The following is a 26,417-nucleotide window of genomic DNA, read 5'->3' on the forward strand; positions in this document are numbered from 1 at the left end:
TTAAGTTTCTTGAATTTTTACACGTAGGGGTATTTTGGTAAATACAAAGATATTATAAAAAATTTTAAATTTTTTTTTGATATTATAATTTAATTAATTATTTATTTAAATATTTTAAATTAAGTTTTTCAAATTTTTATACGTAGGGGTATTTTGGTAAATACACATGTATTTTAAAATTGTAAAAAAAATAATTTTTAATATTATAATTTAATTATTTATTTATCTAAATACTTTAAATTAAATTTTTCAAAATTTTATACATAGGGGTATTTTGGTAAATACAAAAGTATTTTAAAAAATTATGAAAAAAACAATTTTTGATATTGTAATTTAATTATTTATTTACCTAAATACTTTAAGTTTTTTCAAATTTTTATACTAGGAGTATTTTGGTAAATATAAAGGTATTTAAAAAAAAGTAAAAAAATAATTGTTGATATTATAATTTAATTATTTATTTATCTAAATACTTTAAATTATATTTTTCAAAATTTTATATGAAGGGTTATTTTGGTAAATACAAAGGTATTTTAAAAATTTATGAAAAAATAATTTTTAATATTATAATTTAATTATTTATTTATCTAAATATTTTAAATTATATTTTTAAAAATTTAATATGTAAAGGAGTATTTTTAGTAAATTTGATATATTACTTTGAGGTGATTCTAGCAGTAGCTAAACATGGCGATGAAAGATTCTAGGGTAATATAAATTCTCAGACCAAACATGAGTAATCTCGCATTCTTCTGATATTTCGGACGTATAGACGTTTCTCGATCAGCATTCTTACGGTAATCTCATTCTGGTAGTAATATATCATTCTTGTGAATCGAGCGCTTAATGTAATTTAGGTATGTCCGGGATGTCTTTTTCTTGGATTCATCTCTCATAGGCATTTGTAATTCTTATATCTTGAGATGTCACATTGCACATACATTCAAACAACTAATAATTGCTTGCAAAATCATCTAACACCAACTTTCGCCCATCTACAGTGTAATGTTACAAAAATTCAGTAAAACATTATACATAATATAGATAATATTAAAAAAAAACTCTTAGCAATATTATCTATATGCATAATATAGATAATCTTCTCATTATTTATGAAATGAGAAGATTGAAAATGAAATTAACATAGCATTGGTTTAAATTAGTATAAAAACTCTGAAAAGATAGGAGAAAAATTATACCTTCACCGATATAATAAGATAATGTATTTTTATGATTTGTACCTCCAATAATGAAAAAAAATAATTAAAAAACTATCAAAAATAAGAAAATATCCTAAATATAAAATATGAATTAACAAGGGAAACAAATAGAGGAGACTGATCATTTGTTTTGTTATAATGCAACTGGGAAAAAAAATTTTCATTTAAAATAATAAGATAAATATAATAGTTGATATATATAAAGTAAAAAAATTTTAAAAATATGGTTAAACTATATTTATTCATTAAAGTTAAAAAAACATAAAAGTGAAAGATAAACAGATGAGAAGACTACACATGCAAAATAATGCAACAAATCAAGAGAAAAAAGAAGAACATCACAAAACAAAGAAAAAGAATAAAACAACTAATTTAATAAAGATAAATCACCAAGACAATAAAAAAATTTCTAAGAAATTAGAACGCATGCATTAGTTGGTCTAAAATTTTGCTCATTAATTGCCTGCCAATGGTAAAATTAAATTAATTTATAAATACAAGTCCAATTAACTATATATTATTATATTTTAGGATGTAATTAATGTGGCTTTCTTTCTTCATTCCTTGTATCAATCTAAGATAAATGATTTAAATTCAAGAGAAAAAGAAAAGAAAAAAAGAACCAAGATAAATAATAATACGAAAAAAATATATATATATATATATATATACCATCACTAGCTGGGCAAATTTATTTATTTAAGCTAGAGCAAGCTCATCACTTACTTCCTCCACATCTGAGGATTAAGAAGAAAGTAGCAGCAGCTGTATTCTCTAGTTAGCTAGCAAGCCAAACAGATACAAGCCCCGCCATGCAAGAACTTAATACAGTACAAATAAAACATGCAGAACTTAAGACAGAACAAAGGAGCACAGATCGAACTTAATACATATCACAAGAAAGCACATGCATAATAAACCATCTCCATATATAGTACGTAATAGCATGCAGAAGTCTAGTTAAGCAGTCACCATCTTGATATTCTCAGCAGCAGCAGCAGCGGAAGCAGCAGGAGGAGTAAGCAATCGCTGAAATCCATAAATATCAATCCTACCATTATATCGAAGAGTGGCAACAAGAAGACTGGTTTCCGGAGTTGGATATCCACCAGTCCACTGTGTAACAAGAGTTGATCCATCATATCCTTGGAGAAGAAGCTCTCCATATGTGAAAAGAAGGAAGCATCCGGTTAAATTATCATACACTCGTGGGGTAACCCATATTATCACACCAGTATCAACGTATGATACAACGAGTGTACAATCTTTAGTAATACTAGCTTCAACATTGCCATTTTGTGCAATAACACCAGTGTCGTCATTAATGATTATTTGAGAAGATGTAATAAAGGTATCTGAGGTGCCTGCCTTGAGCATTCCTTGTTTAAGGGTAGTAGTGGGGATGGGGACGCCATTGTTCCATGTGGCAGGGCCGTAGATGGCAGCCAAGCCTCCTACGAATAGTAAAGCGTAATCTCCCTCTTGGCCCTGGTCGTAGATGGTTTGATTTTTAGCTGGCTCATCGCTGGGGGTCAGTACGAATTGGCCGAATTTGTTGAGCTGAAGGATACAGTTTGATGTAGTGGTGCTTGTCTGGTAGTCAGTGACTAGGATGTCGGATAAGTAGACGGTAAGGCTGCAGTCGTTGGATAGGGATAAAACTGCATTACCGTCGGTGAGGTTTTGGCCGCCGGTGAGGTATTGGTCGGGTTCCGAGAACAAGGCTGGGAGTTCATCAGGGTGGGAGGATGATGGGAGGATGAGAAGACTAATTAGAGCAAGGGATTAATGGGAGGAGATGGTGGTGATCAACCATAATTAATTGGTACTTTTAATTGGGTTATTGGATACTTTGATCAGTTTGTGTGAGTTTGAGCTGCAAGGTTGCATGGTATTTATAGATGGGAGGAAAGGTGCAATTGTCAAAGCCCACAGGGAAGGAAATTGAATAGTTGAGGGATGGTTTGGTCAATTTAATTGCTTGCAATGAAGGTCACATGCTTGGTTTGTTTGTTTGTTTTTTTACAAAAAGAACTATCTAAAAACTACGTAATACAAAGCAAAAACTAGTAATTCAGCTTTGTTTGAGATCCAGTACAGTATTGAAGCAATATATTTATATATGAGCTAATTAATTAATTAACTTGGTGTGAATCCTTGCTTTGTTTGAGATCCATATATATATATATATATATATATTATATTTTCCTTCTCTTTTCCTTCATTATTTTTTCTTTAATTTTCTCTTCCTTCAGGAGGAGACACAACCTCAATTAATGTTTGCATGAATATTTTAAAGCTAACAGATGCTTAACCAAAGTTCATGGGTAAGGAGTTAAGTCATATATATATACATAAATATGTACATGTATACAATCATAAAAAGTAGTTATATTTTTTGAAAGCAAGTTAATTTAATTGTGAGCTTTGTCTTCAAAGATATAATAATCACGCAACATACTTTGTCAAGTGGTTGGGCTAGTTAAATGAAAGGTGAATCTTTTGCTTTTAGCTTCTTAGATACAAGAGTGATCGAGATTGTTATTTATGGATTTAATTAAACATGTTTTTTTATGATGATTTGTTTTTTTAATTTATTTTTTCTACTTCTTTTAATTGTTGCTGAGAAGAGATCAAGATGGTGACTATTGTCTGAGTTGTTTCATGTTCGCGTAAAACATGCACGCATGCAGGTGTTCAGGTTACATGGTTTTTTCTTCTTTATTTAACAGATGAACTGAGTGAGAATTAATAATCTAATTGTTTTTTATCTATGTATGTATATATTTATATTTTGCTTGAATAAATTAATCAGTTCTTGTGGAGATATTATTATTTTCTCACTAAGAGCTCCAAAAGTTTAATGTGCTTGCTATAAGCAATGCTATTTTTAAAACTGAGTTTACATAATTGCGTTTTCCATTCATTATCACTATTTTTTTCTTAAGAATATCAAAATTACAATCTTGAGGTCAAAGCTAGCTAGCTTGTCTAGGGTAGAGTCATTAAAAAGCCAAATGAAACAAAGTAAAAGAGTTTTTGCTTGTGTAAAATCCTCTGTACGTAGAATCATAACAAATGTTAGTAAGACTCGGATATGATGAATGTCTAAACAATGCATGCATGGCGCACAAGAAATTAACAAACTCTAAGTTACTTAAGAGTTAAGACTGATTCATTCTAGACATATTATCAACTACTTTTCATTATTGTTAGCTTGATGTCATATCTATGCATGTCTTGAAGAGAACTTTTCCCCCTAAAGGTATGTTTGCCCATCTCAGTGGTACCACGGCACGCATATTAATTAAAGAAACAAGACCCTGAAAAGAAAACATCAAAGAAAAATAAATTTTATTATAGATTTCCACATAAAATTATATAAAATAATTTAATATTTAATTGGGATTTAACTAAGGTTAGTTTAGAAGCTGAAAGAGTATCTTTGGCCTCTCATTAGAATTAGAACATGTTGGTTTTCAGAATAATCCCTTTAATATATTTGCTTAGATCACACACGTTGGTCTAGTTTGTCCATTAATAATAAGTTTTTTTTTAATAAAAGTGGATAAACCATAAATTTATTAGAAAAAAGAGAGAAACAGAGAGCACCAAGTACAGAAGTAAAATAAACCAAACTGGCAAACAACAATAAGAGAAGCTGGTATTCTCACCAGGGATGAGAATAACAGTAAACAGAACTAGAAAATAAAAGCAATAATGAAGATGAGGGAAAAGATAATGAGCTGAGCTGGCGAAGTCCACCATCTGGAGACAAAGGCCTGTCCAGCAACAAAAGAAAAGCAGATTACTCCCGGTCTGTGGTATGTGCCATTTCACCTGTAGAATCAGTGGATCTGGAGCTCAGAAGTTAAGGGAACGCTTGATCTTTTGAGTAGCATCAGATGGTTCATGCTAAAAAGGCACCAAGTCTGCAGAAATCCAAAAAAGAAGCATGTTAGCTGTCCTATAGAGTATAGAAGTAATGGATGAATATTTTTGGTTAAAAATACGATTGTTGCGTTCCAGCCAGATATTCCAGAATATGGCTCTAGTGCATAGGTCCGAGAGTATCCTTGAAGTAGAATTTAAGGAGGGGATCCAAATGGTCCAGATGTTATAGACAGAGGATGGGAGAGTAGCAACAATTAATAAGTTTAAAAACCAAAATAGTCTGGGTATGTTTTTTATTTGGCCCTAGCACTGAGTTTTTATATTTTCAATTCTTCTACTTTTAAAAGTGAGTAAAACAAGTTCAAAAATGTAATCCACCTCAATTCTACCATTTTATTTAGATGACATAATTCACATTATAACATTTATTAAATAATTTAAATTCTAAAAAATAATAAAAAAACTTAAGTTTAGATGTAGATTTAAACCCCGAATCCAAATTTAAACCAGCAAGTCCCCTCTTCTTTTTCTCCTCCTCCTCATCAAACACTACAAGAAAAATCCTATATCGGCACGGAAAAATTGGCACTGAAAAAAATCGTGACAAATTTGTCACAACATTTGATACGAAACTAACTAACTATGTCAAATATATAATTTTTTTAAGATAATTTTTTTAATTATGTTCCAAATACCGTGCCAAATATACAAATTTGATAAATTTAGCATGACAGTGCCAAATGTATTGCTTATTTTAAAATAATTTATTAATACTCGTGGAAAATATCATGTCAAAAACCTACATATAATAATATATTAATACCGTGGCAAATATCGTGTCAAAAACCTACATACAATAATATATTAATACCGTGCCAAATACCGTACCAAAAATATAAATATATTAATATGTTAATACAGTGCGAAATAGTGTGACAAAAAACAAAAATATAATAATACATTTATATCGTGCCAAATGCCTCGCCAAAATATAAATATAATAATATATTAAATCCGTGCCAAATACCGTCCCAAAAATATAAATATAATAATATATTAATATTATATCAAATACCATACCAAAAATATAAATATAATAATATATTAATCTCGTGCCAAATAACGTACCAAAAATATAACAATATTTAAAAAAATTAGACCAGGTAAAAAAAAAAAAAAATTGTGTGTGGGATGGTTCTCTCCCCATTGTCAATATGTGTATGTATACATACACATGTCATGACAACCGTAAGTTAAAGGCTAAACTATCAGCACTTCATCACAGAATCCCGATCTCGATGCAAATGAATACATGAATTTCCAAATGAATCTATCATCACTTCATCACGGAATCCCAGTCTCGATTCAAACACACCACCGATTAATTAAATTTTCTTCCCATTTTCTCTCCTTCCTCTCTCTCTCTCTCTCTCTCTCTTGTTGTAAAATGTAGGACCGAATATAGCATTACTGCAGCAAAATAAATGAAAAGAAATGCTGAAAAATAAAGAACACAAAGATGTTACGTGGAAAACCCCTAAATAATTAGGGTAAAAACCACGGGCAAGGATAGAAGAATTTACTAAGTAGAAAAATTCCAGGAGTTACAAACTCTTACTAATAACAAGGAGAAAACCAGTACTCTCTCTCTTATACTAAGAGATTGGACTAACTCTCAAAATATTTTTTTTTCCACACTTTCCTTTTCTCTCTAATTTCCTCTCACTCTCACTTGTTGGTTGTGTGTAAGAATGAGAATAAGCTCACATATATATAGGCCAACTAAAACCACCATTTTCCTTAAACACATGGGCACTAATCCATGGATTAAGTTCATGGTTTAGGTTAATGGTTTAAGCCAGCCATTGTTTGGGTGATCCATGGATTAAGAGGAGTTGGATTTGGGCTAATGGATTATAATCCATTGGTTTGTTCCATTGGTTTTGGGCCAATGGGTTTATGCCAACATCTTTATGTGTGATACCCTCTTGAGAAAGTTCGAAGAGCTTCTTGTTTGTCGTAAATCCTCGCATTCGTGTGCTACTTTGGATCTCCATCTTCTTCCGATCTCGTCGTCTCTCTTCATCTTGGAGTTGATTAGATCTCGATTTGTGAAACCCTTGAAGTTTGCGCTTGATCAAGGTATCTTTCTTTGGTTTTTTCATCGATTGAATTGTTCTAGGGCTTCGGTTTGATGCATTAAGGTGTTTGATCTCGTGTTTTGATGTGTTTGTCATGATTTGTGGTATTTAGGGTTGGAATTTGTTAAGAGCTCAAATTCTTGCTCCTCTCTGCCCCTTAATTTGCACAGCCACATCCCTCTAGCCGCTCCTACAAAAAGCACAAAAAGAAAAGAGCAAGACTTCTTTCCACCGAAGCCGCCTCAGCATTAATTGAGAGGTAATCTTCTTTGTTCACTATACCTTGCAATGAGGATAAATAATTAATGTACATTTACATGATATGATAGGTGTGTATATAATATAATATGCATATATAAAGAATGGTTAGCTAGAATAGATAAGGACTGACTGTGATAGTAATGGTGTTTGAAAAAAAAATCTATAAAAAGACATTTTTGAAGAAATCCTTGTTTTTGCTTACCACCTTGACAAAAACTAGAATTCAGATGAACTCATATGTATATATATATTCTTGTGAAACCTGTAGGCTAACTAGAATGAGTTACTAAGTTAATTGTTAACTTGATGATATTGAGGTTTCATTGGAGTTTTATTGTTTAAACTGGTTCTACATGCATAACAATTTAATTGATGATATTAAACTTCGGAGTTTTATTGTTAACTTGTGTTTTGATATTAAACTGGTTCTACATGCATAACAAGTTAATTGTTAACTTTGGGATTGTTTCATTTAATTAATTCTTTTGAATTCTTATCAAGAAATGACTGATTGGGATTGTTTCATTTAATTAATGCTTTGGAGTACACTTATGAATTTGATTTCTTTGGTACTAAGTCAGGGCATATCAGTTTCTAGTCTTTGCAGGTAATGTGCTGCATGGATTTAAGTTGTATACTATAGGTTGAAAAGGTTTTAGCAGTAATTTAGGATTTAATCAATTAAAAAATATTGAAATTGCAGTAAAACTTGGGGTGCATTTATTAAATTTGGGGTACAGAAGAATTCAGGTAAATTGCAGTTTCCAATCTTCTATACATAGTCTTAACATCTTTGACATGCACCAGGATTGTCAACGACAATAACTTCAATGGAAGCATTCCTTCAACACTGAACCTAGTGCCGACATTAGATGCTCTGTAAGTTTATCTAAAGAGAAATTAACAAATGCAATGCATTGAGATTTACTACTTGAAACATTCTAACATGCGTCTCGACCGAAATAAATTAACCGGGCCAGTACCTCCTACCCTTAACAGCCTTGCTAGCATTAAGGAACTGTGAGAAGAAATATTTTTGTTGAAAACTTTATAATGTTTCATGTAAATAATATACGATCAGTGATCATTGTTTCCATTTCAGGTATTTATCGAATAATATGTTATCTGGTCCTTGCCAAACTTAGTTGGAATGGATGCACTCTCTTATGTGTAAGTGCTAGATTTTTCGATGATTTCGAATCACTTTGCTGATTTTTTAATAATTAGTTTTTTTGCTTTTCGAGGACTTGAGTAACAATTCCTTTGGTGCATTAGATGTGCCTCCATGGTTCTCAACCTTGCCATCTTTGACAACACTGTACATCACTATCTCTTTCTCTGGATTATTCATTCAACTTAATATTTCTAATGTGCATATGTTTAAACTGCAGATTACTCGAAAAAACACATGTTCAAGGCCGGTACCGAAAGACAACTATATAGTTTTTTTCACCATTACTAGATCGCGTAAGTCTTGGTCTTCTTCGAATGTTCATTTATCTAATGAGTATAGTCTTGCATTAACTAACTACAAGGAATACAAACGGCTAAAAAATAACTCATTATCAATGCAAGTCTTGGTCTTCTTCGAATTTTATCTAATGAGTATAGTCTTGATTTAACTAACTACAACATACAAACAGCTAAAAATATTAAACTAGGGATTGTTCAAGGCCAGTTATCAGCACAACTATTTAGTTTTTCATCTTTATTCACATGATATCATATCTACATTGCACGGATACAGAGAAACAAACAAAGCCAATTCACTGCAGTAACAGTACGTACCACTAGGCCCATGCACACTGTCACACATCTTGAACCCCTTATTATTATTATTATTATTATTATTATTATTATTATTATTATTATTATTATTATTATTATCAAGCAACAAAAGTAACAAACAAATAGACAAACAGTTTGCAGAAACTAAACAGTAGCAGCAGTGTCAACCAGATCCTCAACCACATACAGCAAACCAGAGCCTGAGTTTAATAGGAAGTCAAAGAGAAGGCTAGAAGCTTCCCCAACAGTTAATCTTTTGGTAAGTACATTGTCACTTTCCCCCAAGACATGCCTTCTCTTTCATTCCTACAATTCAAAATGCATTCAGGGGTTGTTTGGATTGGCTTTTAAAAAAAGTGTTTTTTTTTTAATTTTGTAGAAGCACTTTTGGAAAAAGTATTTTTAGAATAAATTAAGTGCTTATGCATATTTTTTTTGTTTGGATATATTAGTTTCAGAAGCACTTCTGTAGTAGTGAAAATGTTTGGATGTTTAGTTGAAAAGTACTTTTACAGCAACAAATTACTAAAATGCCCTTTTACTAGATTGACTAAGGGCAGTTTAGTAAATGCACTTAACCAAATAGCTTATCAAAAACAGCTTATTTTCATAAGTTGGTCTTTTAGCGACTTTATAAATAAAAGTTGTATTTGAGCTATTTTTACGACTCACTTATTCAAAAAGTTCCCATCCAAACATAATAACAAAACCCTCATAAGCGACTTAACTTATAAAATAAGTGCTTTTAGATCAGCAATAAGCTGATCCAAACAACACCTCAATATCTAGTCTCCTCTATTAACCAATATATATATATATATATATATATATATGATTGCATATAATATCAGCAATCTTTAAAGAGCAGTGGTTGTGGATGGAGGGCTATGGTGGAAGATGACCTTGGGTTTTTGGATGTGGAAGAGAAAGAAAAAAAAAAGGATTTAAAGTTTTTTTCATCATTTATTTTATTTTAAATTATTTAATAAATTTTTTATTTTAAAATATGCCACATTAGTTAATTAGATGGCAAAATTAAGACACGTTATGTTTTTGGACTCAATTTCAAAATTTGAGAGATTCAAAATAATAAAACACTAGTGTTAAGGCCAAAAGGATCAAAACAAAGAAAAGTAAAAGAAACTATCCAATGATTAAACTTAGTTAATTCTTTTTAAAAAAATGCCAATTTCATTTGAGTTGTTGAGGTTGTGAATTTATTATGTCAAAGTAGCTAAATAGAATTTTTTGATGGTGAAATAATAAAAGGAATTGTTGGACTTTCCCGAAATAACAGAAAAGGGAGTTTTTTTAAAAAATAGTAAATATTTCCCTACAGAAGAATATTTTTTTATTTAAAATATAAAAAAATTGATTACCCAAAATTTAAGAGAGACAAGAAAAAAGTGGCCAAAGATAATCCATAAAGAGTGATGAATATGAAGGCTCTCTTGAGATCAAGATGGTTGATGAGGGAGAAAACTAGCATGAGTCATGACAACGATGAAGTGCTAAGTTATTTTTCTTTTAAAACTATATTTTTTTTGAACTATAAATATTATTAGTTTTATTTATATAATTTATTAAATTGAATAAAAATAAATTATATATTGAAACGTTAATGCAACAATTATTTTCAACATTTTTTAAATGACGTCCAATTCAAATCAGAAAAAAATAAGTGTCAAGAACACAAGGACCATATTAATTTCCGATTAATATTAGAAGGATAGAATCTCCCATATCTATATAGAAAAAAATTCTCTAATATTTAAATTTACATAAAAAAATATTTATTATTATTAATTTTAAAATTTGATATATGATATATGATAAATAATATTATAATCTATTAAATAAAATACTTTAATTTATCATGTTGTAAATTAACATATTTTATATTTTAAAATTTTAAAATTTATTTTAAAATATTAATTAAATAAAAGATAAGTTTTATTATCATGCAAAAATAATATTATTGTAAAATTTTATTTAGGTTTTTACGTAGTTTGAGATGTCATAGTATATATATATATATATACATTTGCCGTTTAATGTTAATTTTTTATATTTAAAAAAAAAAACCAATTACCACTGGCTTTAATCTGATGTTCATTGCACGAATCTTGATGTTAATCCGACGTTCAAAATTGGATGGCCTGCGACGGGCTTTGAATAAAGACGGCAGCGAGTGCGGCAATGGAAGCCGTCTAGGGCAAAGTCCTCGCATTTCTCACCCTAATCCCGCCAATCCGAGAAGCAAATCGAGATTCCCAAAAACCCTAGCAATCACCTTCATGCCTCTCAATCGATCTCATTAGTTGCATCCCAGAACCTCGAAAAGCTTCAAGTTTTTTCAAGCTCTTCTTTTTCCGGGTATTTTGTGTTCGAGGTTCTCAGAACTCGCTGGATTTCTTTGATTCTAAGCAAGGGGTTATAGATTTGATGTTTATGTTGTTTTCAATGTAGTTTGATCGAAGATGACTGAGCCATCGAACGTGATTCACATTCGGAACGTAGGGCATGAGATAACTGAGGTAGGCTTGTGATCATGTTCGATAAAAGTGCGATCTTGGTTGAAGTTTTAATCTTTTCCTTTTCGTTTGCAGAATGATCTGCTTCAATTATTGCAGCCATTCGGTGTGGTCACAAAGATTGTAATGTTGCGGGAGAAAAATCAGGTTTTGAAATTGATTGTTTTTGTTTAGTGAGTTGTTTTCGTTGAATCATGTAAAAAATGTGTTTTTGAGATTAAATTTAGAGTGACAAAGATGGGAATAAGTTGATTTGATGTTTTGGTACTTGTTATGCCAGGCTCTTCTCCAGATGTATGATGTGTCTTCTGCTGTTACTACCCTGCAGTACTATGGAAATATGCAGCCAAATATAAGGTATTGTCCTTATAAAACTGTGTATTTGTTATGATTTTGTGGGTATTGGTATTCTAGCATATGGTTCGGCTTCCATCTTTCTCTTTTCCATTTAATTCAACAAGACTGGCTTTAGTTTATATGATTTGACCCCTGTTCAATGGCATGATGCATAGGTCATGTTTTGGTTGGGGGGAAATGAACGAAACTTGTGTGAAAGACCTCTAGAAAAATCATGGCAAATTGCTTATGAACAATATAGCATTTTTTATCAATTTGAATATTAAATTGCCTCCAGCGTCTATCATGTGGTGCACATCTTTAGGCTAGGGTTTAACTGCTTGATGCTTCTCAATCATCTCAATTGAAGGTGTTGCGGTTATAATAATTAATAGGAGGTTAATTTGAGAATTTTCTTCTGAACTATCTCCCTCTGTTTATTTGAACTTGTGCCATTTGCTGAATTGAGATGTTGATTTTGCTTCAGTTTATTGCCTATGTTATATTTTCTCTTCTTCCTCCAACCTCATTTTTCCATTTCAGGGGAAGGAATGTTTACATGCAATTCTCTTCACACCAAGAACTAACAACAGCAGAGCAAAGCTCACAAGGACGAAAAGTAGACCAGGTTTGTGCACTATAAATGGTTAAATCTTAATGAATCTATACTTCTTTTGGTTACCTATGTGGTAAAATAAATGTCCATTCTGTACAGCATTAGCAGCTCTTTATACTAAGTAAAGATGAAAACATGAAAGATATACTTTCAAGACAAATAATCTGCATATTCATCTTGGCTGTTTACACCCTTTCTCTTTTTAGTGAAGCGAGTTTTCCGTCTTAAGTTTTTCTCCTTTTTTTATATGTATAATGTGCATACTACTGCAATTGTGGCTAGACAGTACTATATTATGGTCCTCCAGATATGATATTTTTTTATCATATTTTCCCAAGCTGAACTATGTCAATCTGTAGTTAGGAAAATTTTCTAACTCATAGGATAGATTTCATGTCTGTGGCTGTCATAACGCTGATAGGGGATTGACTTTTACTCACAGGAATGTATCATGTATGAGACTTGTGGAGGGAATGAGTATTTGGCTGGATGTCTCCAACATGTAGGAGCTTGATTCTGAATAGTAATAATTCATTATAATAATGAGGAAAACATGTTGCACATGATATGGGAAACATCGGATGGTGAAGCAAAAATGCTACCATGCAAAAGGTGGCTGTTACTGTGTGAGAAACAGGAATGACCAGTTTCTCACATTACCTGATGAACCTGGATTTTCATCCTAACAAATCTCTTTATTCATTATCTTCTAACTCACCTTCAGCAAGATGTCCTTATACCTAATTATTATGTCTAGGGAAATGGAATTGAACTTTGGATCTATGAAAACAATGAATGAGAAACAAAAAATGGAGGCTTTCTGGTTCATAGAACATCATACAGCCACTATAAGGTTTTAGGACTCCAGAAAACAAGATACCCTTTTTATTCAATCTAGGAATTTTACACTACTCTGCTTCTCCATGAGGAAGCCACTCAGTTTCTTGCTGGAGCTCTGATACATGCAATATATTATTCTCAGAAGCAGATAAATTTGTGTTTAGCCAGTCAGTATGAACTTTTGAGAGCTAACTGATGACTTGTGCTTGATTTTTCTTTCTAGTTTTTATTTATCCTCTCCTCATTGCCTTCTACCTATCGTACTTTTTTTCTTCTTTTTGGTATCAAAACTATTTTTTTTTCCTAATTTTAATTGAGGTTCAATAAAAACCTATTGATATGTCTGTCAATGGTGTGTGCAGGCTGAAGATGATCCGGAACGAAAGTTGAAAAAGGAGTTAAAGGTGTGTTCTTTATCCATTATATTTGCTATGGGTGTTGCATACTGCCTCTCTCAAGATATTTTGATTGAATGGTTGGATATTTTTTATTTGCCAATTCTAATATGTAGTGGGACTTTGCTGTGCGTGAGTTGCTATTGTTGATTATTATTTGTGGCTCAGAGGGAAATGTATTTGCTCAATATCAACATGGACTCCAATCTATAGTATAATTGCATACTTGTATACACGTAATGAATGTCTAGCTGTTGTTTCGATATTTTCAGAGTGGTAATAGCTTAGAATTCTGCAGAAACAAGAAAATTAGGTAAAGTTACTGCCAAATAGCTGTTTTTGCTTAATCGTTAAAATTGAAACACATTTACCAGAATATGGGATGGTTGCAGACTTGCATTAACTGCTGGCAAGTTTTAATCTGTAGGAACCTGTAGGAAAAAGATGTTAAAATATCAATATCTGTTTGTTACATGTAGAATGCTTCTTATCATGCTTATGTCTAGCTTTACTCTCACTACTCATGGCTTGAACTGGAAGACTAAGACATCTCTCGAACACTAATACTGCCCCTACCTTTATGCATCTTAAACTTGCACACAGACCATTACTTTCATGCTGGAGTGACTGCCTTATTACTATTGTTATCAGGCAAAACTGAAGGAAGAAAAAAAACTGAAGGCTGCACAGAAAGCAGAAGCCGCCAAACTCCAAGTAAGTTTTGAGTACAAAAACTTCTGTTGTAGAATATTGATAATGTTCAAGATTATCTAAATCTTGTGCTCTGTGAATATTTTACTTTGTTTTTAGACACAGAAGACAACCGATGGACTTAAAAGAAGCGGGAGGAAACAAACAAAGAAAGATGCTGATGAAGAGAATTCTGAGGTGTTCCTAGATCCAGAGACTGTCATAGGAGAAAAGAAACGGCTTTCACCTCAAATGGCTAAGCAATATAATCCTAGTGTGGTTGAAAAATCGTGAGTAATGAGTTGTTGATTTTTCTGTATGTCCATTGGTTTGGGTAGTGCATAATTAATTCTAATGGCTTGGGTTATCTAAGATGGTATGCTTGGTGGGAGAAGTGCGGCTTTTTTGTGGCAGATGCAAGCAGCTCTAAACCTCCTTTTGTGATTGTAGGTGAATTTTTCCTTTACTAAAGTTATGAATTTTATTCTTTTCAGAGTCTCCATTTTTTTGTCTCGAATCTCTCTATAGTTTTCTCCAAATTAATAAAGAGATATGGCTTTATGATCTATCAACACATGATAAGCCATGGTTAAAAGAGAGATGGCAATTATATTGGTAGTTATTGGTTGATATTATGGCAGTCTTTGTGGTTGATAGTCATCAATGCATGGCATATGAAGGAAAACAACTTGTGTTGGCCTTCATTTGGGAGAATGGTCTCTTCTACAATTTCTGATTGCTCTTCCTTTCTGCATATTAAGCATTTGCCTTTAGCTGAATGAGATTAGTCTGCTTTGGTTGACAAATTTATTTGAAGTGCTAACAAATTGTAATTTTTGCTAGCATGGTAACTTAGAAGTTTCTAATTCACCCTGTGATACCTTTGGCAGGTTCTACCACCTCCAAATGTGACTGGGGCCCTTCACATAGGCCATGCCCTTACTGCTGCTATACAGGTTTTCCCTTTATGGTTTTCCCTTTTGTACAGGCTTGCTTTATAAACAGTTTATCATAGTGAGTCTTATATGATCCAGGATACAATTATTCGGTGGCGCAGAATGTCTGGTTATAATGCATTGTGGGTGCCAGGAATGGACCATGCTGGTATAGCAACCCAGGTTGATACTTTTATCAAATTCATTGGTTGTTTGTCATATTTTAGTTTTCTTATTGCTACCTAAATTTTTGGCACACTTGCTTCAGGAAGCAAAAATTATCAAACTCATGATTTAGTGTTGTCGTGATGTCCTATTATTTCTCTCAATTAATTATCTAGTGCTATTGCTACTTTGATTTTAATGTAATGTGCTTGGATATTTTAACCGAGTGTGTACTAGGATATGATTTGTCTTTTCATTTTTGTAGACCATTGGTGTAAGTTTCATGGAACAGTGCTAAGTTCCCATCAAGATTCAATGTCTACATGAAATCCTAAAATTTTCTGACAATTGCTTGATCTTGGTGCGAGCTGTCTGCTGCTTGTTTGAATGCAGCCAATTTGCTCATTGGAATATAGATTGTGGAGAACATGGTGGTTTCTAAACTCTGAAATTTCAACATGTTGAATTAGGTTTCTTCTCTGAAGTGGAATGGCCCAAGATTTTACTTGGTTTACAGAATTTTTTTCCTTTATGCATATAATGGGACTTCAGGTTGCCATCATGTATGCTGATTACTGAATGTTAATTTTGTATGCTGCAGGTGGTTGTGGAGAAGAAGCTAATGCGTGAATGCAATCTAACAAGGCATGATATTGGGCGTGAGAGATTTGTATCCATGGTATTGTACCTAAATAAAGATCTTTACATTTTTCTTGTTTGAATTCTGGTGTAGTGACATTTTCGAATCTATTTTTTTATTTTATTTTTTGTTCAGACATTTTAGCCATTAAAACTATTAAAGTGAATTTCTTTGATCAATTCATCAATGCTGGAAGTCTTCATTGATGCATTGTGTCTCTTATATATGTTTTTTTCCTGTAAATGTATATGAAATTTGTTTTGCTGTCCCTTCTCATGACTATCAGTATTTTGTTAGGTTTGGGAATGGAAGAATCAGTATGGTGGCACAATATTGAACCAGGAACGCAGGCTTGGTGCGTCACTTGATTGGTCTCGTGAGGTTATTTGTCCTAATCTTTTAAACTTTTAGCTTAGAAAAATATTCCTTCTATGTTTGCCCATTTTTGCTATCATTTAACAAAATGTGGTTTTATATTCTTTGGATCTTTTTTTTTTCTTGTCAGTGTTTTACTATGGATGATCAAAGGTCAAAGGCAGTGACAGAGGCTTTTGTGAGACTGTATAGAGAAGGCCTAATCTATAGGTCTGATTATTATTTACTTAGCGGATCAAATCATGAATAATTCTGGAGTGTGCATGAAAGTCCAACTTCTTATCTTCTTGCAATAGCTTGAAGTTTTGATTCTAAAGCATGTTTTAACCAAAAACTCCTCTTATATAAGAACTTTTAGATTCCTGTTTTGTATCAGAAGGCTACTGATGATGTTTTGCAACTTTGTCCACTTTAAGTTACAATGGTCTTTTTTGCCTTCAGGGATAATCGTCTTGTGAATTGGGACTGCACATTACGAACAGCAATATCTGACATTGAAGTATGCCTCTGGAACATTTATTATATAAATTCTACAGGTAGAAGGTTTTTGGTTTTTATGAATTTTCCTCAATAACATGACTGCAGGTTGATGTTAAAGAAATCAAAGAGGAGACTTTGTTAAAGGTTCCTGGGTATCAGTCCCCAGTTCAGTTTGGTGTATTATTGTCATTTGCTTATCCTCTTGAGGAAGGTTTGGGAGAGGTGGTTGTTGCAACTACCAGAATTGAGACAATGCTTGGCGACACTGCAATTGCTATCCATTCTGAAGACAAACGATATAATCATTTACATGGAAAATTTGCCATCCATCCTTTTAATGGGAGGAGACTTCCCATAGTTTGTGATGATATCCTTGTAGATCCTAATTTTGGTACCGGGGCTGTGAAAGTAAGCTTTTCTTAATCGGAAAGTTTACTTGCTGTATCTTTTGAAGTTTTCTTGTCAGTTCAGCTGATTTTATTTTATTTTTCCGATGTTGGTGGATTCTATAAAGTTTGTTTGATTGCAGATCACCCCTGCTCATGATCATAATGATTATGAAGTTGGAAGGCGCCATAATCTTGAAATCATCAATATATTCACAGATGATGGAAAGATAAATTCTAATGGCGGCACACAATTTGAAGGGATGCCACGCTTTAAAGCTCGTGTGGCCGTGACTGAGGCTTTGCAGGAGAAGGTATATGCTCTGTACTCATGTCATTGTGCAACTGGTGTGTTGATTTGCTGAATCATTCTGGTTGGGATTAGCCGAAGTTGGTCCTTGAGGTCGAGTGTGATTTGCTGTATGGTAGTTATTTTAAGCCATCTCCAATCAGTAGCAGTTGTGAGTGAGTCTTGTGACTTGGTGATCTGTTTTCAACGTGCAATATCTTTATACATTCTTACATTTGTTAGTCATAGTCAATATTTTCTATAAAATTGTTGAAGAATTATTAAAGAATATTAGGATTTTTTTATATCCAATATTTAAAAAGTGAGTTCTAAATTCTTATTAGAATTTAATTATCGATTATTGGGTCATAAATTTTGGAGGGAGTTCTGTACTATATTCATCTTTTGTTGAATCTCAGAAAAGCCTGTATTCTTGGTTTTATTGCTTTGATTAGGCAAAGTAGATTTTGCTTACCAGAAAGTGACACTTGCAATTGTTTCAACTGTTTCCTTTTATGGTTTAACCTTTTGCTGTAGTAGCCTAGTTTGTATCCATTTCAGTTTTGTATTTCACCAATCTTGGTTCTTCACAACTTTCCATTCATTAATTATACAGTTTTTGTCTTCCTTGATTTTTTTTGGTTGGTGGTTTTGGCAATGCATCTGCCTGTAAAAGGTACCTTGATTATCTTAATAAGCATTTACATGTGTGTAATGATGTGTCATGTTTAATTTTTCCTTTTGGTTCCTAAATGTTGTTCTGTATTCTGTAAGTCACTGACAAAAGCTTTTCTCGAACTAGGGACTTTATAGAGGTGTTCAAAAGAATGAAATGAAACTGGGTATATGTTCAAGAAGCGACGATGTTGTGGAACCAATGATAAAGCCACAATGGTATGTCAACTGTAGTAGCATGGCAAAGCTTGCGCTTGATGCTGTGATGGACAATGATAACAAAAAGATTGAAATAATTCCAGAGCATTATGAACTTGAGTGGAAGAGGTTCTTTTCAATTCCTTTGAACCCTTCAAGATAGTGTAATAGGAGTCATGTGAAATTCGTGCTTCTGTTTATCTCATTTTTATCTTGCAGATGGCTGGAGAATATTCGTGATTGGTGCATATCAAGGCAGCTTTGGTGGGGACACCGGATACCTGCTTGGTATGCTGTTCTGGAAGATGACCCATTTAAAGCTGTTGGATCTTATGATGACCACTGGGTGGTGGGAAGAAATGAAGAGGAAGCAGTTTCTGAAGTTAAGCGGAAGTTCCCAGGAAAGGACTTTCAGATTACTCAAGACCCTGATGTATTGGATACATGGTTTTCGTCTGGACTCTTTCCATTATCGGTGCTTGGTTGGCCTGATGATACAAAAGATCTTCAGGTTTTCTATCCAACTTCAGTTCTTGAAACTGGGCATGACATCCTATTCTTCTGGGTTGCTAGAATGGTGATGCTTGGAATGAAACTTGGTGGCGATGTTCCTTTCAGGAAGGTAAAAGATAATGCATTATGAATCACCTTGTTCACATCAAGAAAGTTTATATTTCATAAGATTGGGCCAAAGTTGGACTTGCAATAAGAAACTAAACAATTACCAGTTGCCTCATATTTCCTAGCTTTATTTTTATTCAACTTCTTTATCACAAGCTGCCTACACTGAAGAACCACAAACTACAGAATGTTCCAGATCAAAACAGCCTGCCATATAGCATAACTAATTCACAAAGTGAGTAATAGAGTTCCCATCAACTAAAAGTCATATACATGTGCAGAGATTATTGTTAACTGCATCCTTATCACATATTCTATGAGCTTTTCTGAATTCCTGTATTAAATCTATAATGTAACATAAGTGATTGGTAAAATGTTTGGTGAAGTCAAAATGAGTGAGAAGAAAAGTATAGGTTTGCTTTCTAAACTTGGAGTTATTTCCTTTGTTTTTGTTTTTTTTTGTTTTTGGTTCTGTTAGTGTAATCATCATAAGTCTGCCAGTTAAGGTATCTTGAAGTAAGTCTGCTTAATTCAAGTGTTTAAAATTTTTGGTTGTAGTGCCAGCGTCTTGCACAGAAGTAATTTTTCTTACAAAGCTTTTTAAATTTAACTTCGAAATGACTTTAATTGGTTAGGCTGGTATATGTCTCTCTTAAAATTATTTCTCTAATATTGCATTTGTTTGTGATGAATTGTATTCATTTCTTACTTGAGATGTTATTATGCTGTTGGATTATTTTATGCTTGCATTCCTCATTTTAGTCACAAGCTGCTTAAATTTGAGCCTGTTATTTGAAGTAATAAAAGTTTTACCTTTTCTTACCAAGGTTTACTTGCATCCAATGATTCGTGATGCTCATGGCCGTAAGATGTCCAAGTCCCTTGGCAATGTTATTGATCCACTTGAAGTAATAAATGGTGTTTCTTTAGAAGGACTTCACAAACGACTTGAGGAGGGTAATTTGGACCGGAAGGAATTGGCTATTGCAAAAGAAGGACAGGTGAAAGACTTCCCAAATGGTATCCCAGAATGTGGTGCTGATGCCCTCCGATTTGCTTTAGTTACTTATACAGCTCAGGTTTGCTATCACACTACTCATGTCTTATTTGTTTTCATTTTGTCTGCCTATAATCCATAAAGAAAATTGATTGCATACCTCTGTAAAAGTGGATAACTGCTCATATACTCTTAAAAATCATATTTACTTGTATACCCCGATAAAGCATTTTAATTTCCTTATATACACCTGTGGTTGCAAATTAACTTGCAAAGTTTTTGAACATAAAATTGATCTTTGTTTTTTCCTCCTTTTTTGTTTTTCCAAAATGGATGAAGAAAAGAGGGTAAAGAGTGGTTCAGTTTTTCTATAAAATCTTTTAGTTAACTTTTGGCCAAGGGATATATAAGCAAACAAGAATGATTAGTGGGGGTATAGAAGCAAATATCATTTTTACAGGGAGCATATAAGCAATTTCTCATTTTTGTAGGAGCATGTTAGCAAAGAACCCAAATCTAAATTATTTGTGTTATGTGTCAGGCTGATAGGATAAACCTGGATGTTCAAAGAGTCATTGGGTATCGTCAGTGGTGTAACAAGTTATGGAATGCCCTGCGTTTTGCTATGAGTAAGCTGGGAGATCATTACGTTCCACCTCAGACACTTGTGTTGGCTTCTATGCCTTCCATTTGCAACTGGATTCTTTCTGTCCTCAAACAAAGCTGTTGAGAAAACTGTCACATCTTTTGAAGCATATAAATTCTCAGATGCAGCAAGTGCAGTGTATTCGTGGTTTCAGTTCCAGTTTTGTGATATATTCATTGAAGCTATTAAGCCTTACTTTTTCGAGAATTCAGACTATGAATCTGCAAGGGTAGCGGCTCAGGATACCCTGTGGGTATGCCTGGACACTGGCCTGCGTTTGCTTCATCCCTTGATGCCATTTGTCACTGAAGAGCTTTGGCAGCGTCTTCCCCAGCCAGCAGGATGTGGTGCAAAGAAAGAATCGATTATGATATCTGATTATCCTTCTGTTGTGGAGGTGAATGCTGTGAAGTTGTCTGTATCTAACCATTGTTTCTCATTGCTTTTTTTATTCAATGGTTGTTTTTGGTGTTTGTAGGCATGGACATATGAACAAGTTGAGAGTGACATGGAAAATGTGGTAAATGCCGTGAGAACACTTAGATCATTGCGTCCACCCAGTGATAGAAATGAAAGGTTACACTGATGAACTTTACAATCTTCAATTTAAGTGACATTGTTCTTTTTTTTAATTTTTGTTTTGTGTTGTACTTCATGTAGACGTCAAGCTTTTGCGGTTTGCCGAGGAGAAGATATTGCAGCTGTCATAAGAAGCTATAACTTTGAGATATTGACTCTTGCTTCCTTGTCTTCTTTAATGGTAATGTCTCTCTACAGCCATTGACTCATTATTAAGATCTTTTTACAACGGCTGGACATAAATTTGGCTTCAAATATTTTGTGGCTGCCAACTTAATGATTCTTGATTTTTTTTTTTGGCTTCTCCCAATCAGATCATATGATGGCCTAATTTTGCAAATATTGGTTCTCTTTTAAAGCATGAGTTTGTTCTTTCTATTCCCAGTTATGATCTTCATTTGTAACTTTTGCAGGTTGTTGCAGAGGGTGACAGTAAGTTGACTGGGTGTGGATGTGGAGTTGTGAATGAAAAACTTTCTGTATATTTGCAACTTCACGGATCACTTAATGTGGATGTCGAACTTACAAAACTCGCAAGAAAACGTGACGAAATACAAAAGTAAGTTCCATCTCATAGTTTGGATGCTATGCTTAGGAAAGGTGATTTGTCAACGCATAACTACCTACCTACCTACCTGCCTTTTATTGAAGATTTTTATTGTGTTTGCAGATTGGCCAATACATTGTCACAGATGATGAATTCTACAGGCTACAAGGAAAAAGCTCCTGCCAATATCCAAGAAGATGACATCAAGAAGCTAAATTCTTATATGGAGGAGCTAAAGATCATCGGCGAAGCTGAAAAAGACCTTGAACACATGATTGATGGACAAAAGTGATCAAACTGATTGAAACTTGTTACACTGGTGTTCCCTTGATATTTTTCTGCTCCCTGACAGTGGGAGGAGATACCTGAAATGTCAGCTGGCCGTTGCTCTCTCAGCATATATAATTGTTTCTTGGATTTTTGATTATTCTATTATATTATTTATAACACTATCATTATCAGAACCCTTATTTATTCTCAAGTGTCTCATTGTGTTGAATTTAATTTCCCAGAGGACCATTTAGCAGTTCTCTTCCTTTGTTTTCACCTAGAAAAGTTAATTATTGGCCGCATGATGTAGGCTTTTTTTTTTCTTCTAAATCCCCGAAAAAATGATTTGTTTGAAAGGAACTGTTATTATAAAGATTTAATTAATGTCTCACAAGTTTATAAATAAAAATCACAATGCAAGTTCAAGGAATTTCAAATCTTATTTTTATTTATTTATTTATAGATAAATGTGGATAAATTATAATTTTATTGAATAAAAAGCAACAAGAAACAAAAGATAGATTTTTTTCACCCGAAGTGAGGAAATAAAAGAATTAAAGATGAAAGCTGGGAAGGCGGAAGAGACCTTTTTGTTTCTCAGGCCATCTTGATTTGAGATTATAGCGACTAAGAAATCGAGTGAGCGCTTAATAAAATCTTATTTTAATTAAACCTTTTCCTTTAAATAATATATTTTTAATAACTCCTTTTTTTTTTGGGATATAATTAAATAATTTAAATTACCGGCCCGCGCACAAGACGTAAGGACAATGCCCGATCACCGCCCGGTCTTTATATTTCCTCATTCCTTCGATTGAGAAAAGAGAGAGAGAGAGAAAGAGGGGAATGGGCGGGTGTGCGACGAAACCGAAGGACCTCAATGCCGATGGGGATGTTCCTCGGCCGATAGACGCGCCGGATCCACATCCTGAAGATGCCGGAGAGAAGAAGGACGTGGTCCCCGTCGAGGAGACCAAGGAAGTAGCTGGGCCGGTGCTTGACGATAACCGACGGCGATCTCTCGGCACTTTGTTCCAAGAGGTACACTTTTCTAATCTAATATTCGATTTACTTCTTTATTTTTTTGGGATTAAGATCGATAGAGGAAGTATATAAACTTTTTTGTTGGATTTAAAGTTCTAATTGCAAGTTTGGGATTTCTCCTGGTCTGATTTTGATGGATTTATGAAGAGATTTAAGCTTACGTGATAATTCTAGTTATGGATTTGAATTTGAGTTGTAATTTTTCTTTGACATTGATGTTGAATTGATTTTAAAAGCAAAAAAAAATGTCAGCTTTTGGTGCTACAAACTCTTGCTTCTTTGAAGCTCTGTTCTTTGATTTTTTTTTAAATTTAATTTATGAGGGATTTTGATCTGGTAATGCATGAGAAATGAAATTGATTTGAGATTAGACAAGTATCCATGTAGTGGTTTATCCACTTTTATCAAAAAGTATCCATGTTGACAATACCGAAAGATTTTGAGAAAGTGTGGGACAAATCAATCCACCATGCTGCCTGACGTTTTTGATCAGATAAAAGTAGTGCCAAGTACTACCAATAATTCGGATAAAGGTTAAGATTCTTCATAGTAAATGCAGAAATCACTGCGTGTGATTTCTTTGACTTTGTTGTCTCACAAGTCACAAGTTTTGGTGCCTATATTATGTGGGAAAGAAACAATCTCTTTGCTATTGAACATAAAAAGATGTGAATCTGTACTTATTTATTGTTCATAGCATTTGAAGTGTTAAGGCTGTTTTATGTTATTTCATTTATTTGCTTTAAAGAAAATATAGAAATAAAAAATTTTTGTTTTGTTTTTTGGGATGAAGCTGTAAGGGGTATTAAACATTTACAGATATGGATATACATGATCACATTATTTATGTTTCTTGTGTAGCTCATTAGATGTCTCTAAAGGATGGTAAAAGCCCGACAATCATGCGTGCTTCCCACTTGCACGCCTTGTTGGATACTTAGTGGTTGTATTTAAGGGCTGTTTGCCAGCCTCACTGTCTTCCAATTCTTTTGTGGTCCTAAAAGACTAGTGATGCTTTTGGACTTGGACCCCAAGAGGGACACAATGATAAGACAACACCTTGTGGTTTTCCCTTACTGTTTGAGAATCCTTTGATTTAGGAGTTGAAAAGTTCTTGTTTTTGTTTTTGATATTTGGTGGTTGTTTTCCTCTGTGCTTTCCAATTCTCTCAGTCCTATAAGAGTTGGATGCTTTCAATTCCAAATGCCCCAACTGGGACACAATGATGAGACTGCAGCTTGTGTTTTCTATCACTGTTTATGAGTTCTTTGATTTGGAAGTGGAAAGTTTTTAATATTAGATTGGGCACTTAGTGGTTGTCTTGAAGGATGGTTTTGCCTCGTGTCTTCCCATTATTTCAGTCCCAAGAGTAGGATACTTTCAGTATTAAAGATTCCATCTGGGACACCATATGATTGAGACAGCAGTTTGTTTTTTCCTTTTCTGTTTATGGATCCTTTAATTTGGAATTGGAAATTTCTTAATATTGGTTTGGGAAATTAGTGGTTCTCTTGTTCCTAAGTAGAACACTTTCAAACTTAATGACTCCAATTGGTAACAATGATAAAATAACAGCTTGTGTTTTTCATGACTGTTTGTAAACCCTTTGGTTTGGAATTGGAAAGTTATTAATATTGCTTAAACTTCTGTTCTTATTGATTCAGAATGAAGTAATTAGTGAAGAAGACAGAGTACCTTCTTCTTCCACTGATAAGAATGTCATTATAGAAAACATTGAACAACCTTCAGTTGAAGTGGATGTGGAAGTAAAAGGAAAAGAAGAACTGAAAGAACAAGCTCCGGATCATCCTGAACAGGAAGGTGAGCCAAAGATTGCAGAAACTGAGACCTCAAATCCCATCAAAGATGAGAAATCAGATGCTCAGATTGTAAAGGAAATACAAGAGAATTTAAACACTGATGCCAAGCCAGAACAAGAAGAAGATGGCTCAGAGAAGAAGGTGGTTGTTGATGCTTAATGAAGGGCTTCTACTGTATTTGCGATTCATGTATTTTCATTTTGTCATTTGTTTTGTTGTTGTGTTTCTTGGATTTAGTTTATTTGTGTGTACTTGTTTTTTATTTTTTATTTTCAATTTTTTGAAAATTTATTATATTCAATTTGCTTCAGGCTGGATTTGTAATGAAATGATATTGTTTTTGTCGGTGCTTTGAGGTACATAAGATGTGAGTATTTTGTAGACTTTGTTGATGTCAACATGTGATATGCATGTTTTTTTAATTAAATGGATAAATCCCGTTTCATAAATATGCACATCATTGAAAATTGATCATTGGATCGGTATGTATTCTCTAACAGGTAACATGTTTTTTTTTTAATGTTATTATTTTTAAAAAATTAATATGTTTTAGTTTCTAAATAAAAATTATGAAACTGAACATTTTTTTTTAAGAATTATGAATAACCCCCTCTACGAGAGAGTAGTATGAAATTGTGGATTAATTTACTATGAATATTTTTATTTTTATGATGAATAACCACCTTTGGTTTCTCTTATATATTAACTATGTATATTTTTATTTTTATTATAAAATTTGTTATTTAATAAAAATTATTTGAATTTTTTTTTTAATAATTTTACGTAGGCCCATTTTGCATTTCGCCCTGGGCCTCAAGCAACTTGTCCTTCCATCACAATGTGAAGTAATATTTTACAAATGTCCGAGAGTGACCGTGTGGTTGATGATGTGTTGACTTCTTGAGGAAACGACTGCATTTTTCTTGCATAATAATAATATAATATTAGTTGCATGCAATTAAATGTCAAAACGTAGTATGCATTGTTTTTAATGCATGGAAATTCTTCAGTAACTTCAAGTGAACTTTGGCAGAA

The 26,417-nt window shown here is 33.1% G+C and overlaps 2 protein-coding genes across 2 annotated transcripts; both read left to right on the plus strand.

The window, feature by feature from the left end:
* Nucleotides 1-11,496: 11,496 nt before the first annotated feature.
* LOC120270402 (valine--tRNA ligase, mitochondrial 1-like) lies at nucleotides 11,497-22,794 on the plus strand. Its single transcript, XM_039277395.1, is given in 26 exon segments — nucleotides 11,497-11,680; nucleotides 11,774-11,841; nucleotides 11,914-11,985; nucleotides 12,119-12,195; nucleotides 12,718-12,802; nucleotides 13,993-14,034; nucleotides 14,677-14,739; nucleotides 14,836-15,005; nucleotides 15,089-15,161; nucleotides 15,606-15,671; nucleotides 15,750-15,833; nucleotides 16,417-16,494; nucleotides 16,753-16,836; nucleotides 16,961-17,040; nucleotides 17,272-17,329; nucleotides 17,416-17,718; nucleotides 17,840-18,010; nucleotides 18,788-18,987; nucleotides 19,078-19,480; nucleotides 20,307-20,558; nucleotides 21,018-21,191; nucleotides 21,193-21,519; nucleotides 21,601-21,698; nucleotides 21,783-21,882; nucleotides 22,115-22,260; nucleotides 22,372-22,794. Coding segments are annotated over 25 exon segments (3,432 nt in total). The 5' UTR covers nucleotides 11,497-11,680; nucleotides 11,774-11,784; the 3' UTR covers nucleotides 22,541-22,794.
* Nucleotides 22,795-23,274: 480 nt separating this feature from the next.
* On the plus strand, nucleotides 23,275-25,741 carry LOC120270708. The gene is made up of 2 exons (XM_039277781.1): nucleotides 23,275-23,559; nucleotides 25,227-25,741. Exons 1-2 carry the CDS (start codon nucleotides 23,365-23,367, stop codon nucleotides 25,539-25,541), a joined length of 510 nt encoding a protein of 169 aa, XP_039133715.1. The 5' UTR covers nucleotides 23,275-23,364; the 3' UTR covers nucleotides 25,542-25,741.
* The last annotated feature ends 676 nt before the right edge of the window (nucleotides 25,742-26,417 follow it).

This window comes from Dioscorea cayenensis, chromosome 10 (genome assembly GCF_009730915.1).
Source record: "Dioscorea cayenensis subsp. rotundata cultivar TDr96_F1 chromosome 10, TDr96_F1_v2_PseudoChromosome.rev07_lg8_w22 25.fasta, whole genome shotgun sequence".
NCBI lineage: Eukaryota > Viridiplantae > Streptophyta > Magnoliopsida > Dioscoreales > Dioscoreaceae > Dioscorea > Dioscorea cayenensis.

Bases quoted from the DNA above. Each gene is read 5' to 3' on its own strand.
- LOC120270708 (XM_039277781.1), top strand. From the start codon at position 23,365: ATGGGCGGGTGTGCGACGAAACCGAAGGACCTCAATGCCGATGGGGAT. The intron at 23,560-25,226 runs GTACACTTTTCT...TTATTGATTCAG, and splicing joins TCGGCACTTTGTTCCAAGAG to AATGAAGTAATTAGTGAAGA.